The sequence below is a fragment of the Panicum virgatum genome, chromosome 1K (assembly GCF_016808335.1).
Source record: "Panicum virgatum strain AP13 chromosome 1K, P.virgatum_v5, whole genome shotgun sequence".
In the NCBI taxonomy this organism is placed as follows: Eukaryota; Viridiplantae; Streptophyta; class Magnoliopsida; order Poales; family Poaceae; genus Panicum; species Panicum virgatum.
The window spans coordinates 22,154,144-22,168,576 of record NC_053136.1 but is presented as its reverse complement, the minus strand read 5'-3'; the positions used below and the strand labels follow the sequence as shown (position 1 = coordinate 22,168,576).

The following is a 14,433-nucleotide window of genomic DNA, read 5'->3' as shown; positions in this document are numbered from 1 at the left end:
AAAGGAAGGAAGGGAGGGGCCTAAAGGGCAAAACGCCCTCTCTTCTTCCTCCTCCCTCCTGTGAAGCAGAGGAGGGGGAGCAGGGCGCCGGTGGCCTTGGGGCACGGAGGCTGGCGGGAGCAGGGGAAAAGGGGGAGGGCGACAAGGGGATTCCATCCCCCTCCTCGATTTGGGCCGGAGCGCGGCGAGGCGGCGGCGCCACGGAGGCCGGCGGGCGGCGGTGTCATGGCGGCGGCGCTGTGGGGCACGGCGGCAGCTAGGAAATGGGGGGAAAGGGATAGGGAACCATGGGGATTCTATACCCCTCACTACCTCGGGTTGAGGCGGCTTGTGGAGGCGGCTCGACGGTGGTGGGCGGACGGCGGGCGGTGGTGGGCGGACGGCGGGCGGTGGTGTCGTGGCGGCGGCACAGCGAGCTAGGAGAGGCGGCTAGCGGTGGCAAGGTGAGTGGTGGTGGTGGTGGTGGGCGACGTCGAGGGCACTTTTATAGGCGGGGTAAGGCGGTGGGGAGGTCGGGGCGCGTCGGGCGGCCGGCGGGGCAGCTCGCGGCTATTAATGGCGTTCGGAGCGTCGCGGAGCGGCGGCGCGAGCGGCGAGGTGGCACAGGGTGACGGGACGGCTCGAGCAGGCGGCGCTGTGCTGGACGACGGGCGGCGCGGCGAGCACTGCAGGCGCGTGGGGCGCGTTGGTGCTGTGCGAGCACAGGAGCGGCCAGCGGTGAAGGCGGGGCACACACGTGATTCTGCTCGCTGGCGTACGCGGGAGCTCGGGCGTCGAGGCAGGCAAGCGGCATGGCGGTGCAGGGGATGGGATGCCGTGGTGGAGCCCTGGTGGGGAGTGGGGCGCCGTCGTCGAGCTCGGGCGCGCGGCGTGCTGCGGGTGGCCGTGAGGAGGCAGAGGAAGGAAGGGAGGAGAAGGAAAAAAGGAGGAAAAAGAAAGAAAGGAGAAAAAGAGAAAGAGAGGGAAAAGGAAAAGAGAAGAGAGAGATGTGTCAGCGCGATTCGCGGCGGCGGTCGGCCACGCGCGCGCTGCGGTGTCTGGCCGGTCAGCGACGGTCGCGAGCGGCTTCGGCGGGAGGCGACGCGCACTCATAACGATGAAAGGTGAAACAATGAGGGGACGGTGATTGATTCCGGTGTCAGAACGGTGGATCGCCGGGAACGATTTCGGGGAAAAAGGATCTCAGACAGAAAAGGACTCTGAAACGATTCGAGCTCAACGACGAAAAGTTTTGAAAGTTATTTTTAGCGGGTGATTTAATGGGGTAAATTTTCGGGATGTTACACTCAGCTTTCTTATTTTTGCTTCTCTCCACTCTTTAATTCCCCTGCCATATCAGATTTTTGCTGAGTTGACATTTTCATTAATTCTATGGGCATCAGCTAACTACTCCCTCTATTCCATTTTATAAGTCGTTCTGGCCATTTTCAGTCGAATTAGTAAAACTAGAAAAAAGTCCATCATACCCCTCATTTACACACAGCTGTACCCGCACATGGTCCACCCTCCCACCCAGCTGTATACGCACATGCTACACCCAGTTTTCCTCCCACACACGCCAAGCCATTCGAAATTTGAATTTTGAACCCGTCGCCCGCCGGCTCCCACCCGCTGTGATCCACGCACCCTCGCGGTGATTCTCCTACCGATCGCTCCTTCGGCTGGCGGCCGGCCGGGCACCTCGACCAGCACCTCCGGCAAGCACTCCAGCGCGTGCTACTTCCAGCAGGCAAGCAAGCTCTTGGACTTGCGATCTCTGGGAAGCAAGCAGGCTCCTGGACTTGCGATCTCTGGGAAGCAAGCAGCTCCTGGACGTGTGATCTTTGGTAAGCATGCAGTTCCACCACTTTGATCCCCAGCAAGCAGTACTCGCGGCCATATTTTACCCTCATTTTCAATGTATCTGCAGAAACAAGTGGAAAAAGTACATAGGCATACATGGCACCAAGTTTGCTGGACCTCAATTATGTTGTTCCAGATAAGTTGGATGGTGAAATCATGATACCTGTAGGTCAGGCCACACCGACGAGGACGCTGATCCTCCTGCTGAAGCTGCAGGTACTTCACACTTGAAAGGATCGGCACTAGGCCTAGAGGGGGGTGAATAGGCCTGGTAAAAAATTTCCTGAAAAACTTGGCAGTAAAAACGTCAGGCCCGGATGATCCGGCCTTATGTCGGATCTTCCGGACTTCCTAGGTCCGGATTATCCTACGTAGGGTCGGATGATCCGGCAGGAGAAAGGAATCTTGTACGAGATTTGAAATCTACTTAGCTTTTGATGATTCCCTTTGAATACAAAGTTGACAAATGAAGTAAACAAGCCTAGGAACAAGTTCTACACAAGAGATATGCTACTAAAAAGTAGATTGGGTCAAAATGAGCTCAAGAACAATATGAAGAACAAAAGTAAAGGAGACACAAGATTTATCCCGAAGTTAACTCCACGAAGGAGCTACGTCTCCGTTGAGGTGCTCACAAAGAGCAGGGTTGCCCTATAACCCTTTTTACTCGCCCAATCAACCACGTAGGAGGATTGAGTCACTTACTATTGTTCTCACGAAGAGAGGGGGAAATACAAACTTCCGGAGGCTCAACCACAAAGGAATGGGAGCTCACCGGCACCTCTAACCGTCTAGGAGCAAAGCTCCAAGAGTAAAGAACGCGAATCGACGAATCGAGGTTGCTTCAAGTGCTTCTTGAGATGAACAAGTGCTAGCTCGCAAAATGCTCACAAACCAACTCCCAAATCTCACTTCCTCTCAATCTCTAGATAAATCCTTGCAAGAATCAAGCTTTTGGATAGAGGAGAGTGGAGGAATGAATGCTTTTGGAGCTGGGTTGGTCGGGAGAGAAGAGAGGAGTAAATGAGGGAGGTGAAGGGGTATTTATAGCCCCACCCCCACAGGCGACCGTTATGTGTGTTTTCTGTGAGTTCCGGATCATCCGGGGTACCCTTGGATCATCCGGATGGGTAACAGAATAGACTAAAACACACTCGAAAACTCCCAGGCCCGGATCATCCGGAGTAGTGTCGGATCATCCGGAGTCACTCAAAATTCTTTTATTTTTTGGCAAAAGAAAAGTCCAGAAAGTTCTAGGTCCGGATCATCCGGACATAGACAGTGTGTTTCGGGCATAGGGGCCGGATCATCTGGCTGTGTCCAGTGAGATTTGGCTGTGCAGGCCGGTTCATCCGGCCAGTGTAGAAAACTTCTATGCACAAGTGTATTTGAGTGAAACATGTGTCTCTCAAGTGTAAAATCCATCTCAAATGAAGCACTTTAACGACCTAGATTAATCAAACGCATCCCCCTTGATAGTACGGTGGTCCTATACTCAATTTCAAACCGAAAATTAAAATTAAAACTCCGATAAGATCCACCATATATTGAATTTGAATTGGGGCCTTCCTTTCATCTTCTTCTTGATTATTTTCATTTATTCCTGCACACATCTTATTGAAAGCATTATATCCCAAATTGTGATTGTCAAGAATCACCAAGATCAATTTAGGGGCCTAGATGCACTTTCAACACTTCAAAACTAAAACAAACAAATTAAGTGTCATTTTAATCAAGGTTAATAAAACTTGTTAATTTGATTCAATCAAATTGTCTTATCCCATTATTATCCTTGTAGGTGTAGTAAGCTTTGTTCTGGACATTAACTCTACCCCTCCAGAAGAATTGGTAGGTGAAATCATGCACAGAGAAGGTGTGGTTGCAGCTAAAGAGGAAATTGATGCTATGGTTCAAGATCAACAAGGCATTGCTCCTGCTCAAGATGAAGGAACCAATGCACGCGCTGAAGCTACAGGTACAACATGCACATTGAGAATTGTACATACAACCACTAATAGTTCATACAGATTTAATCACGGTGGAACTGACTAGAACAAATACTTGTTGATTTGATTCAATCTTATTATCTTGTCTCATTACTGTCCTTTTAGGTGTTCATGTGGTAGCTACTCTACTCCTGGATATCAACTCTACTCCTCCAGCTGAATCAGATGGTGTAATCTTACCTAGAGGTGTGGTTGTAGATGACGAGAAAATCGATGCTTGTTGACGCTCCTTAGTGCCCCAATTTATATACCGCAAGCGCACGGGATCATGTAGCTTTTCCCTTAGAGTATTCCCCCAAGGTTTATCAATCCGTGGATCGACAAAGAACTACCCAAGGTTTTCCATCTAATCTAACGGATCTATCCTAACATGAAGCATGAATTGCACATATAGAGTTCCGCCATGAATCTCTAGCCACCACCATGACTAAAAGATCATGCTAAGCGATCTATCTCGATAATAAATCTAGGATGAAGCAAACCCAAAGAAAAGAACGAAATCGAAAGAGAGAACATGGTCGCTAAAAGATTCGGAAGACATGATTATCATTACTCACATAATAGATTCGTTTGGATCGTCACCACCGAGTACATACCATTGACGACTCCAACTAGCTCATGAACTCCACCATGGCACAACTACGCAGGGAGGCCATGGCGGCTAGGGGCGGCCTAAGCCATCTCCTAGACAATTTTGAAGACTTGCGGCGGCTGTCGTCTCCCACTGGTCTTGGTCCTAGGTTTTCGTCGAGTTCTGGGTGGATGGATGCCCCGAGTTGAATAAGGTGCGAGCTATTTATAAGCCGAGGAAGCCACCGGTCGAAGGGGAGGCCGAACCGCCTCGGAAACGGGCTAGGCCGGCCGGCTCATGGGCCTAGGCCGGCCGGCCTACCCTCTTTCGGGCCCGCCTCGGTCTCATCTTTCGCGTGTAGACTCCTCACATCTTCTAGAGTTTATGTCCTTCACGATTGCACCTCTTTGGACGTCATTATCTTGGAGATATCTTCGAGGAAAGGATAGGATAGAGAATCCTTCCTTAAATCTTCATTTGCTTTGCTTAATCCCGAAGTATCTTGATCTCATCTTCGTGGGCTTGGTCCTTTGGGCTCTCTTAGAGGATGGATGTGCATGATTGGGCTTCGAATCAACATGGGCTTTGGTCCTTCCTTTGGGCTTTGGCCTTCGTCTTTCTCCATGTTAGCGCTCGACACGGGCCTTGTCATTTCATGCTCCAAAATAGGCCAAAAACCTGTAAAAATGAAGTTCCTCAAAAATATATGTGCAAGTGTGAAAATGACCAATAATTAGGCCGGGGTTAGGACGGTTAGTGATTTTGGTATTAAATTCATGCCATTATCAAGGATAAACAAGGGATAAAGTGGGTACTTAAGGAGCGCCAACAATGCTATGGCTCAGGATGAAGAAGCCAATGGCCACACTGAGGCTGCAGGTACAACAAGAACTTATAAGATTCATGAGATTTTTGAATTACCTTATTGTTACTCATAAATGCAACATATACATTTGTTATATTTTTAGTTTGATGTGCATACAGAAACTTGCTGGTTTATAACTGTATTACTCCTCATTGTTTTCCTTTGAGGTGTAGAACAACCACAGAGGTTAAGGAACTGGCTAACAGATGCCAGAGATATGCTGCTTACAAATCATTGCATGCAAAGAGTAAAAGGGGAAAATTACCAAAGACTGCAACTAAGGAAGTTGCCGCATTCTTTCATACACACATTCGAGTTATTCAAAAGATTTGGAAGATTGCAAGAGAGAAGATTGCACTTGGGCTGGAAGTTGATGTGTCTAGCAAGAAAACTGGCCGATGTGGTCGCAAGCCAGCCGAAATTCATGTCTCCTAGATCACCGCAATTCCACTAAGGCTCCGTTTGGATTTAGATATTGAGAGGGTTGGAATTGAATTGGGTTCAATACCAAAGCAGCCGTGGTATTGAAATGGCTATAATGCCAATATCATTGTTTGGATGCTCATTGAATTGCCTTTTGGAATCATAGCAAGTAGCTCAAATCTGATTCATGTTTGGATGCAAAAGAAAGGAATTGAAATATGGTACGAGATTGACCAAAGGCAGAGCTTCGACCTTGGGTGGAAGTTCGACGGCGGCGTCCATGGCGGGCGAAGCTCGACCAAGGGGGAGCTCGACAGCGGCGTCCATGGAAAGGGCCGAGCCCCGTCCTCCTCCATGCCGAACTCCAGCCGGCGTCCATGGCGGGCGAGCTCCGTCCTCCTCTGTCCTGGACTCGCGCCGCCACCGCCGAGCCCCGTCTTCCTCCGCACCGAACTCTAGCTAGCGTCCATGGCGGGCGAGCTCCGTCCTCGGCGGCGGCCTCGCGCGCGCGGGGGAGGGGTGCTTCCAGACCCGGCAGAGGGATGGCGCGGACGGCGGACCCAGCCTCGTCCGGCGGCCTCGACGGCGGCCTCGCACGCAGGGGAAGGGGGCTGCTAGTCCCAGCAGAGTGACTCTCTCCACGCGCCGCGCTCCGGGCACCACCTCTTCGATGGCGATGGGATGCTGCAGGCGGTGCGGCTCCGCGGAGGCCCTGCAAGATGTGCGCGAGAGAGAGGAGAGGGGAGCGGGGAGAGGGAGAAGGGAGTGAGGAGAGGGAGAGAGGGATGCGGGGAGGAAGAGGGAGCAGAGGCGGAGCTCAGGGATAGGGGGAGGAAGAGAGGAGACGCGGGGAGGATGATTCCAGACAATACGGAGGTGGAGAGCTCGGTATTGCGGGAGGGGGTGCGGTGGTATGCCGAATTCTATTCGGTATTGGTGAGAGTTTCCAATGCCGATTTCTGGAACATCCAAACAGCTGGTATTGGATGCCCTCAATACCAATTCCGAATTCCAAGCTTCAATGTCTACATCCAAACGGGGCCTAAATAGAAGATCCACCTTAAGAGCACTGGCTAAGTCACTAGATGTCGGTATTTCGACATTGCACATAAAATTCAAGTTAGGTTTGTTAAGGCACCACTCCATTACATTGAAGCCACATTTGAAAGAGAGGAACAAGAGAGAAAGGCTCCAATTTTGCATTTCAATGTTAGATCAGACAAGTCTTGGGGATGCAGAACCTAGATTCATTGACATGCAAAATATAATTCACATGGATGAGAAATGGTATTACATGACCAAAAAGGCAAGGAAGTACTACTTGCTACAAGAAGAAGATGACCCTGAACAGACTATTCAGAACAAGAACAACATCGGCAAACTCATGCTTCTAACAGTTGTAGGGAGGCCCAAACGTAATGCACAAGGGATTGTGACGTTTTCTGGTAATATTGGTGTGTGGGCATTTGTAAAAGAGGTGCCTGCAGCCAGAAGGAGCAAGAAGAGAGAAAGAGGGACCCTAGAAACAAAATCTGTCATAGTCAACAGGGAGGTGATGAGGCAATTTCTGATTGAAAATGTCATTCCCGCTATCAAGTCTTTGTGGCCGCAAGATGCTTCTCATGAGACCATTTTCATCTAACAGGACAACGCTAGAACTCATGTTAGTCCAAATGACTCAGCCATTCTTCAAGCTGTGGCGGCTACAGGGCTAGACATCCGGCTGATGCAATAGCCTCCTAACTCCCCAGACATGAATGTTCTAGACCTTGGGGTTTTCAGATCCATCTAGTCCTTAACTGATTGCAGAAGCCCTACAACTATTGAATATTTAATACATGATGTGGAGGAGTTTGAAGCATATGATGAGGAAAAACTGAATAGAGTATTCTTGAGTCTCCATATGTGTATGAGAAAAGTAATAAAAATAGGAGGAGGAAATAGGTACACATGACAGCCGATGAGGTAGTCTCCCTTCTCTTTCTAGCCTATCTAGCCCAAAATGGTTAAGTTTGGTATTGTAAACAAGTCATGTTATACAAGTTAGATGCGTTGTAATGTTATTATTTTGTACTTGTTTCAATTACCAACATTTACCCTATTCAGGTAGGAAAAGGCACTGAGTTATTGGGTTGGACATGCTTTAAGGCATGCTGAAAATATAAGCATTCATTCAATACTTGTGTGCCATATTCTCATGCTGAAAATAAAAATGCATTCATAAAGAACAGGATGTCATATTCTCATGGAAACTTGTGTGCCATTGGAAATTTGTTGCTTTGTTCATGCTGTATCCACAACTCACTACTTGTGTGTATGCCACTGGAATATGTGTGTGTGAGTCAATTGCCTCTACTAGAACTTTTGTGCTTACAGTGATGAGAGTAACCACCGAAAAACAACAGTATGTCCAATGAAGAAAACCACATATCCTGTACTAGTAGAACCTTTGTGCAGACAGTGATGAGAGTAACCATATATAGAGCAGTTGCTGAGTTCCAGTAAGTCCTAAAGCAGCAGATAGAGCAGGACTACAGGAGAAGAGGGACAAGCATACCTGCATGGTCCTGGAAACCAGCATCATGTCAGTGTTGTGCATGCTGGACACTGATGAGGTATTGATGCCATACCATTTTTTGTTCGAGAACAGGTCCAAGCTGCAAACACACACATGCACCAAGAAACGGATCAACGCTAGCTGGAGGACACCAAAAGACCAACGATTTTGGATCTATAGAAAGAAAGATAAATTCTTTTCTTGCCAAGAACAGATCGAGATGCGATGGAGCACCTTGTAGAGCTCAGGGATGCCGCCGCCGTACATCGCCTCGCCATACGTGTTGTTGCTGCTACTGCTCTCCATCCCGACAGTCTTCCTCCTCGCGCCGCGCCTCATCCTGCCACAGACGCTCCCGGCCATCGCAGACACCGACGAGACTGTGGACCTCGCACTCTTCCGCCACGCTGTCCCCTCTTCGCCGCGCTCGCGTCCATGGCCTCAGCCACCCGCCTTGCCAAGAACAGATTGAGAGGAGGAAGAAAGCATCTTTGCTTGCCGCCATCCATGTGCTTCTCCTCACTATGCCTCCGCCCCCACTACCGTCGCGTCGGGCACTGCGCAGCTGCAAGAGGAGAGGGGAACCCAGAGGGGTGCTGTGCGGGCAGGCGGGCCGATGGACATCGCACCTGCGCAGCCCCTGCCGGCAGAGAGTGCTACGCGGTGACGGCGGCGATATGAGAGCGAAGATTGTCTGGGAGGGTATTTTACGGAAACATAAAAGCCAAATGAATCGGCTCTGCCCAAGACGATTTATAAATCGCCAATGTTACGGGTCTCAGGACGACTTATAAAACAGAACAGATGGAGTAGTAACCAGCAGTATTGGGACTCCCCTTACGTTGACATTTGACTAGCGGTGTCAGTACCTGAAGTTGGGGTGTGGGTACGTACGTACAACAATGATTTCCTCTCTCTCTCTCCTGTGCAAGCACGACCAACGGACGCCATCTAGAGAGTTCCAAGGGGTGTGGTCTTTTCCTTGGTGGCTCCGACATGTTTGGTGGGGGCCAGCGGCCGGCCCCTTGACGTGTGGGGCCCTTCCCATACCCACCCGAACGGCCAAGCAGCCTCGGGCCTCGGCACGCCGGCGCCGGCCGGGAGCCCATGTGCGTGCGAACGACGCTCTCACCCGGAAGCAAATCCTCTGCAGTACTGCAGAGGGACTCACCCTCACTGATGTGTGGGCCCCACATCACTCGAGCCCACATGTCAGGGGGTGAGTCCCTCTGCAGTACTGCAGAGGAGACTCATCCCTCTCACCCACATCCGTCCAAGCCAAGTAAAAGGCGCAGGGCGCGTTCATGATGGTCTGCCCGCGTTCATCTATCCCCTGCCCTCCGTCAACAGACGAGTACTACTGCTAGTGCGCTGACCACGGGCCGGGCGCGGGCACACGGGACGGGACTGGAGCGAAACTGAAGCAGGGGAACCGGGTCAGCGCCGGCCGGAGCCGCGCCTCACCCAACCCAAGCCGGCCGCCCGCGGCCGTCCCTCTCTCTACGATGATTTGTCTACGTGCGCGTTCGTAATCGTCCGTGCCCTGCCGCGCTTCTGCTGCGGGCGTGCCTGCCTGCATCTAGAGAGTTGTGGACTTTGGGTACACGCGGCCGGAGAGCGGGGTGCGACCGGATCAACGAACTCAGCCAGCAGTACAGCCGCCGGGCCGGTCGCCGGCCCTCCTGAGTCGAGTCCTGACGAGCCGACGACGACGACACCCAATCACCTGTTTTTGTTTTGTTGGTGAAAAATTATTAATTTTGATATTGTAGTACATTTCGTTATTACTTAATAAATAATATTTAATTATAAACTAATTAGATTTAAAAGATTTATCTCATACTAATTAGTTAGACTGTATAATTAATTATTTTTTAACTATATTTAATATTTTGTATATGGATTCGAATATTTGATGTGACAGATATTATAAAAAAAAAATTAGAAACTAAACAGGTCCCAGTCCACAGCCGCCGCTGGCCGGGTCGGTCAACACCCGGGACTTGCCAGGCAGCAGCCGCGGAGGAACGACGAAGGATGAGCCAAGGAACTGCGTCCACCACCAGGAGTTGCCATCCGGGGGCACCGCCGCCTGGGGGCGTCAGTATTAATAGAGGAGGGAGTCCACCGCTCCACCTCCACCTCCACCATCGTAGTAGCAAAGCTAGCCCACTTTTCCTTGACTTGACCCGCGCGCGCGGCGTCAGCTCCCGCCTCTCCGCCGAGAAGCCGGACGGAGCTCTTTTTTTAAAGGCAGCAGCCCAACCAAACCCTTCTCCTTCGAGAGGTCGCCGAGGAGAGCTGCGCCTGCGAGGGAGGAGGAGGAGCTTCGGAGGGGAAGCCATGCTGGACCATCTCGTCGGGCTTGTGAGGGTGCGCGTGCTCAGGGGGGTGAACCTCGCCATCCGCGACCTCCGATCTAGCGACCCCTACGTCGTCGTCCGCATCGGCAAGCAGGTCCGTCCCACCCTCCTCTACCCTTCTCTTCCTCCTGCCTGCTTTGCTTCCGTGTTCTTTTCCAAGACAAGTTTCCGGAATTCCCTCTGATTCCCCGGTCGATTTTGCCTGGCCAAGAGATCTGTCGAATTTCGCTCCAGTCAATCCCCAGCCCCCGCAGCGGAGGGGACGACTAAATTGCCAGTTACTCGAATTCATTTTCCCTGATTAGGAGTTACCCTGTTTTTAGTTGCCCCTCTCTTTTCACGGATGCGTGTGCGCCTGCTAACTGGGCCTATTCTTTCAAATTCCGCAGAGGCTGAGGACGAAGGTGGTCAAGAAGAACACCAACCCGGAATGGAACGAGGAACTCACCCTCTCGATTGAAGACCCTGCACATCCTGTCAGACTGGTATGCATGCATCCCCTTCCGTCTCATTTCCCCCTTTCTTTCCTGAATCCGTTATCTTGTTTTTTTTCTTTTTACCCCTACTCCTCCTTCGAACTCTTAAGAAAGAAATTCAGAACCATGCATGAGTAGCACAAGGAATTAGTTTACTGCTCCACCTTGCACACATGACATTTTTATTATAAGTTATACATTATTACCGGGCTTTCTCGATATTTTCAGTTTGTACTTGTAGTTGTACGAAGCATTCCATAGCCTTCTTTGCTATGTGGTAAACAAAAACATGTCTCTCCAGATATAGTGATTTCATATGCTAGCTCAGGACTAATCCTGCAGTCATTACTTCGAGAGGAGTAAATGTTTCCCCTTTTTATTTTCTTATTAATTTCTGAATCTTACTGAATAACTTCCATATTTATGGAATTCAATTAATTTTGTGTATTCTTACATGTGCCTGACCGATCGAATTTATGCACACACCTGTGATTTGCCCATTCCAGCCAAATAAATTTCAAATTACGCCATATGTAGGATCTTTTAAGCTTCTTAATTAGGTTGAATGTTTAGTTTCCTGAAGCTTGCTGTTTTTTTAATATTTCAATTGAAAGGAAAAAAATATAAATACTTGGTCGAGGCAAACTTGGTTAAGGGGCCTGACAAGTTGTAAACTTGAGCTAGAAAATAGCCATCCCTGAACTTTCATAGTTGAAACACAGATTTCATATCCTTTCAGAAGATGTGCGCACGCGCGCTCACACACACCCCGTGATTGTAATTGTATTAACCAGCTCTCTCTCTTAAAGAGAGAAATGGATGCTCATATTCTCGGTTATCATGCATTGACAGTGATGCTTCTTTCTCAATCTCCAGGAAGTGTTTGACAAGGACACATTCGTCGATGATTCGATGGGTACCGCAGAGCTGGACATCCGCCCGTTGGTTGAGGTCGTGAAGATGAAGCTCCAGGATGTTGCCGATGGAACTGTGGTAAAGAAACTGGTGCCCAACAGACAGAACTGCCTGGCCGAGGAGAGCTCCATTTACATCTCCGAGGGGAAGGTGAAGCAGGACCTGGTTATCAGGCTGAAGAACGTGGAGTGCGGGGAGATAGAGCTCCAGCTTCAGTGGGTCGACCTCCCTGGTTCCAAGGGTGTATGAGCTCCGCTCTGCCCTGCTGATCTCAGGGGTTCTCGAGTGAAAGTAAAGTTCATGTGACGAATGTAAATGTAATCTAAGGATGGTTATGGTACAGCAAGTGCTGAACTGCTGATTAGGATTTTTTATGTTCTTTTATGATTGTATATAAGGGGTTGTTTGGATCTGTGTTTTGTGAAAACCAGATTTCATAAAACCGTGTTTAGCCTAACAACCTTTAAAACAATGTTTGGATACTCCAAACTAACTTGGGCTGTGTTTAGTTCCATTTTCTAAATTTTTTGGAAATGGAATCTTGGCATTTAGAAGTACTAAATGAAGTCTATTTACAAAATTTTTTGCACGGATGGGTTCTAAATCGCGAGACGAATCTAATGAGTCTAATTAATCTATCATTAGAGATTATTTACTGTAGCACGATATTGTCTAATCATGGCTTAATTAGGCTTAAAAGATTCGTCTCAAAATTACACCCGGGGTTATGGAATGGGTTTTGTCGATTATCCACATTTAAGACTTTTAATTAGTGATTAAACATTCGAAATTATTGTAGTGCTGGAAATTTTTTGAAACTTTAAGGGGGAACTAAACAGCCTTGGGTTTGTCTATAAAACAAGCTACTCGGAAATCAAGAAAAGTGAATTCGGTGGCTTTTCATAGACCCAGAGCTGGTAATTTCGTGCCACAAGTTGCCTCCACCGCCACCACCACCAGCGCGAGCCACCACTGGAAGGTGCTCACGCGCCACCGCCGCACTGACGACGGCGAGGCCTACTTCTTCGAGAGGGTCTCCAGCAGCGACGACGCCAAGGGCGGCGCTCGTCAGTGCCGCAGCCGTTGGAAGTGGGTGGGGCAGGCAGAGGCGCTGGCCGGACGAGGCGCTCCCCCCGCGCGGCGGCGAGCAGGAGCAGGTCTCGTGGCGCAAGTGCGCGTTCAACCTGCACGAGGACCGCCGCAAGAGCGGCAGCACAAGCTGGGTCCAGCACGAGTACACCGTCGCCTCGCCGCAATGCCCGTTCCCGGTCAAGCTCTACCACGTCGCCTTCACCGGCCACTGCCAGAAGCGCCAGCACGTGCCCGACGACGGCGGCGGCGGCGGCGGCGAGGGCGAGGCCCAAGAGCTAGGCAGACCGCAAGCCAAGCCGCCTCCGCGCAAGCGCGCTGCTGCCGCCGCGTCTTCCGTGATAACAATAGCGAGGCCGGATCAAGAAGACCTCGGCGAGGCGCGCCGCCGCGCGCAGGATCAAGAACAGCAGTTCCTCGCCTACGGGACATCATCCGTTGGGGATTTCTGTGGCTCAGACGCCGGATTCAGCCAAGAATCACCCGTCCTGGATCCTTGGTGCCCTGACGCAGGACCAAGCCAGGAACAACCCTTGGCGCTGGATCAAGGGCTCGCTCAGAATCAGGAATGTTTCACATATCTTTTTTTTAGAAACAAGGAATGTTTCACATATCAGAAGCAAGACCAGTTCGGGAACCACGAGGAGTCATCCATTGAGGTTTATTGCGCGCTGCTACGGCATCAGATCTCGGATCAAGCCAAGAACCTCCTGCGGGGCCATTTTTAGGGCGTCCGCAATGACCGGCTATTTAGTTACCTAGATCTGATGTGACAATGAAAAAATAAAAGAGAGTAGTCAGCAAATAGCTAGTCTATTTCACGTAGCCCAAAAACATGTGAGATGAGCGTGTGGATCCAATAGTATAAAATATATTTTTTTATCTCTTACCTCCACATCAGCAAACTACGTAGGTAGTACTAGATATTACCATTGTAGACGCCCTTACCGAAGAGCAACTGCTGCGGCTGTAGCCTGTAGCTGGCTTAGCTTCTTGACGGCATCACCTCGCCTACCCACAGCGCCGGCCGGTGGCGAGGCCGGCTACCATGAGACTATATGTACTCGTCATACTCTAAATTCATCACCTAAAAAGAATATTTTGTCTTAGTTATCGAGATTCTCTCCTCTATCCACATTTCTCCCGCAATCGTCGTACCCTATATCTTATACTCTGGCCGTGTTTGGTTGCAGTCTGTAAAAAATTTGAAAAAACATCTTTCTATATTTGAAGTACTAAATATAGACTAATCACAAAAATAATTACAGAACTCGTTTGTAAATCACGAGACGAATCTAATGAATTTAATTAATCTGTCATTAGAGG

General features: G+C 49.8%; 1 protein-coding gene across 1 annotated transcript; it reads left to right on the top strand.

The window, feature by feature from the left end:
- Positions 1 to 10,395: 10,395 nt before the first annotated feature.
- On the top strand, positions 10,396 to 12,526 carry LOC120699517 (GTPase activating protein 1-like). Its single transcript, XM_039983524.1, has 3 exons — positions 10,396 to 10,721; positions 11,017 to 11,112; positions 11,980 to 12,526. Exons 1-3 carry the CDS (start codon positions 10,608 to 10,610, stop codon positions 12,265 to 12,267), a joined length of 498 nt encoding a protein of 165 aa, XP_039839458.1. The 5' UTR covers positions 10,396 to 10,607; the 3' UTR covers positions 12,268 to 12,526.
- Positions 12,527 to 14,433: the final 1,907 nt, after the last annotated feature.

Bases quoted from the DNA above. Each gene is read 5' to 3' on its own strand.
- LOC120699517 (XM_039983524.1), top strand. From the start codon at position 10,608: ATGCTGGACCATCTCGTCGGGCTTGTGAGGGTGCGCGTGCTCAGGGGG. The intron at 10,722-11,016 runs GTCCGTCCCACC...CAAATTCCGCAG, and splicing joins TCGTCCGCATCGGCAAGCAG to AGGCTGAGGACGAAGGTGGT. The intron at 11,113-11,979 runs GTATGCATGCAT...CTCAATCTCCAG, and splicing joins CTGCACATCCTGTCAGACTG to GAAGTGTTTGACAAGGACAC.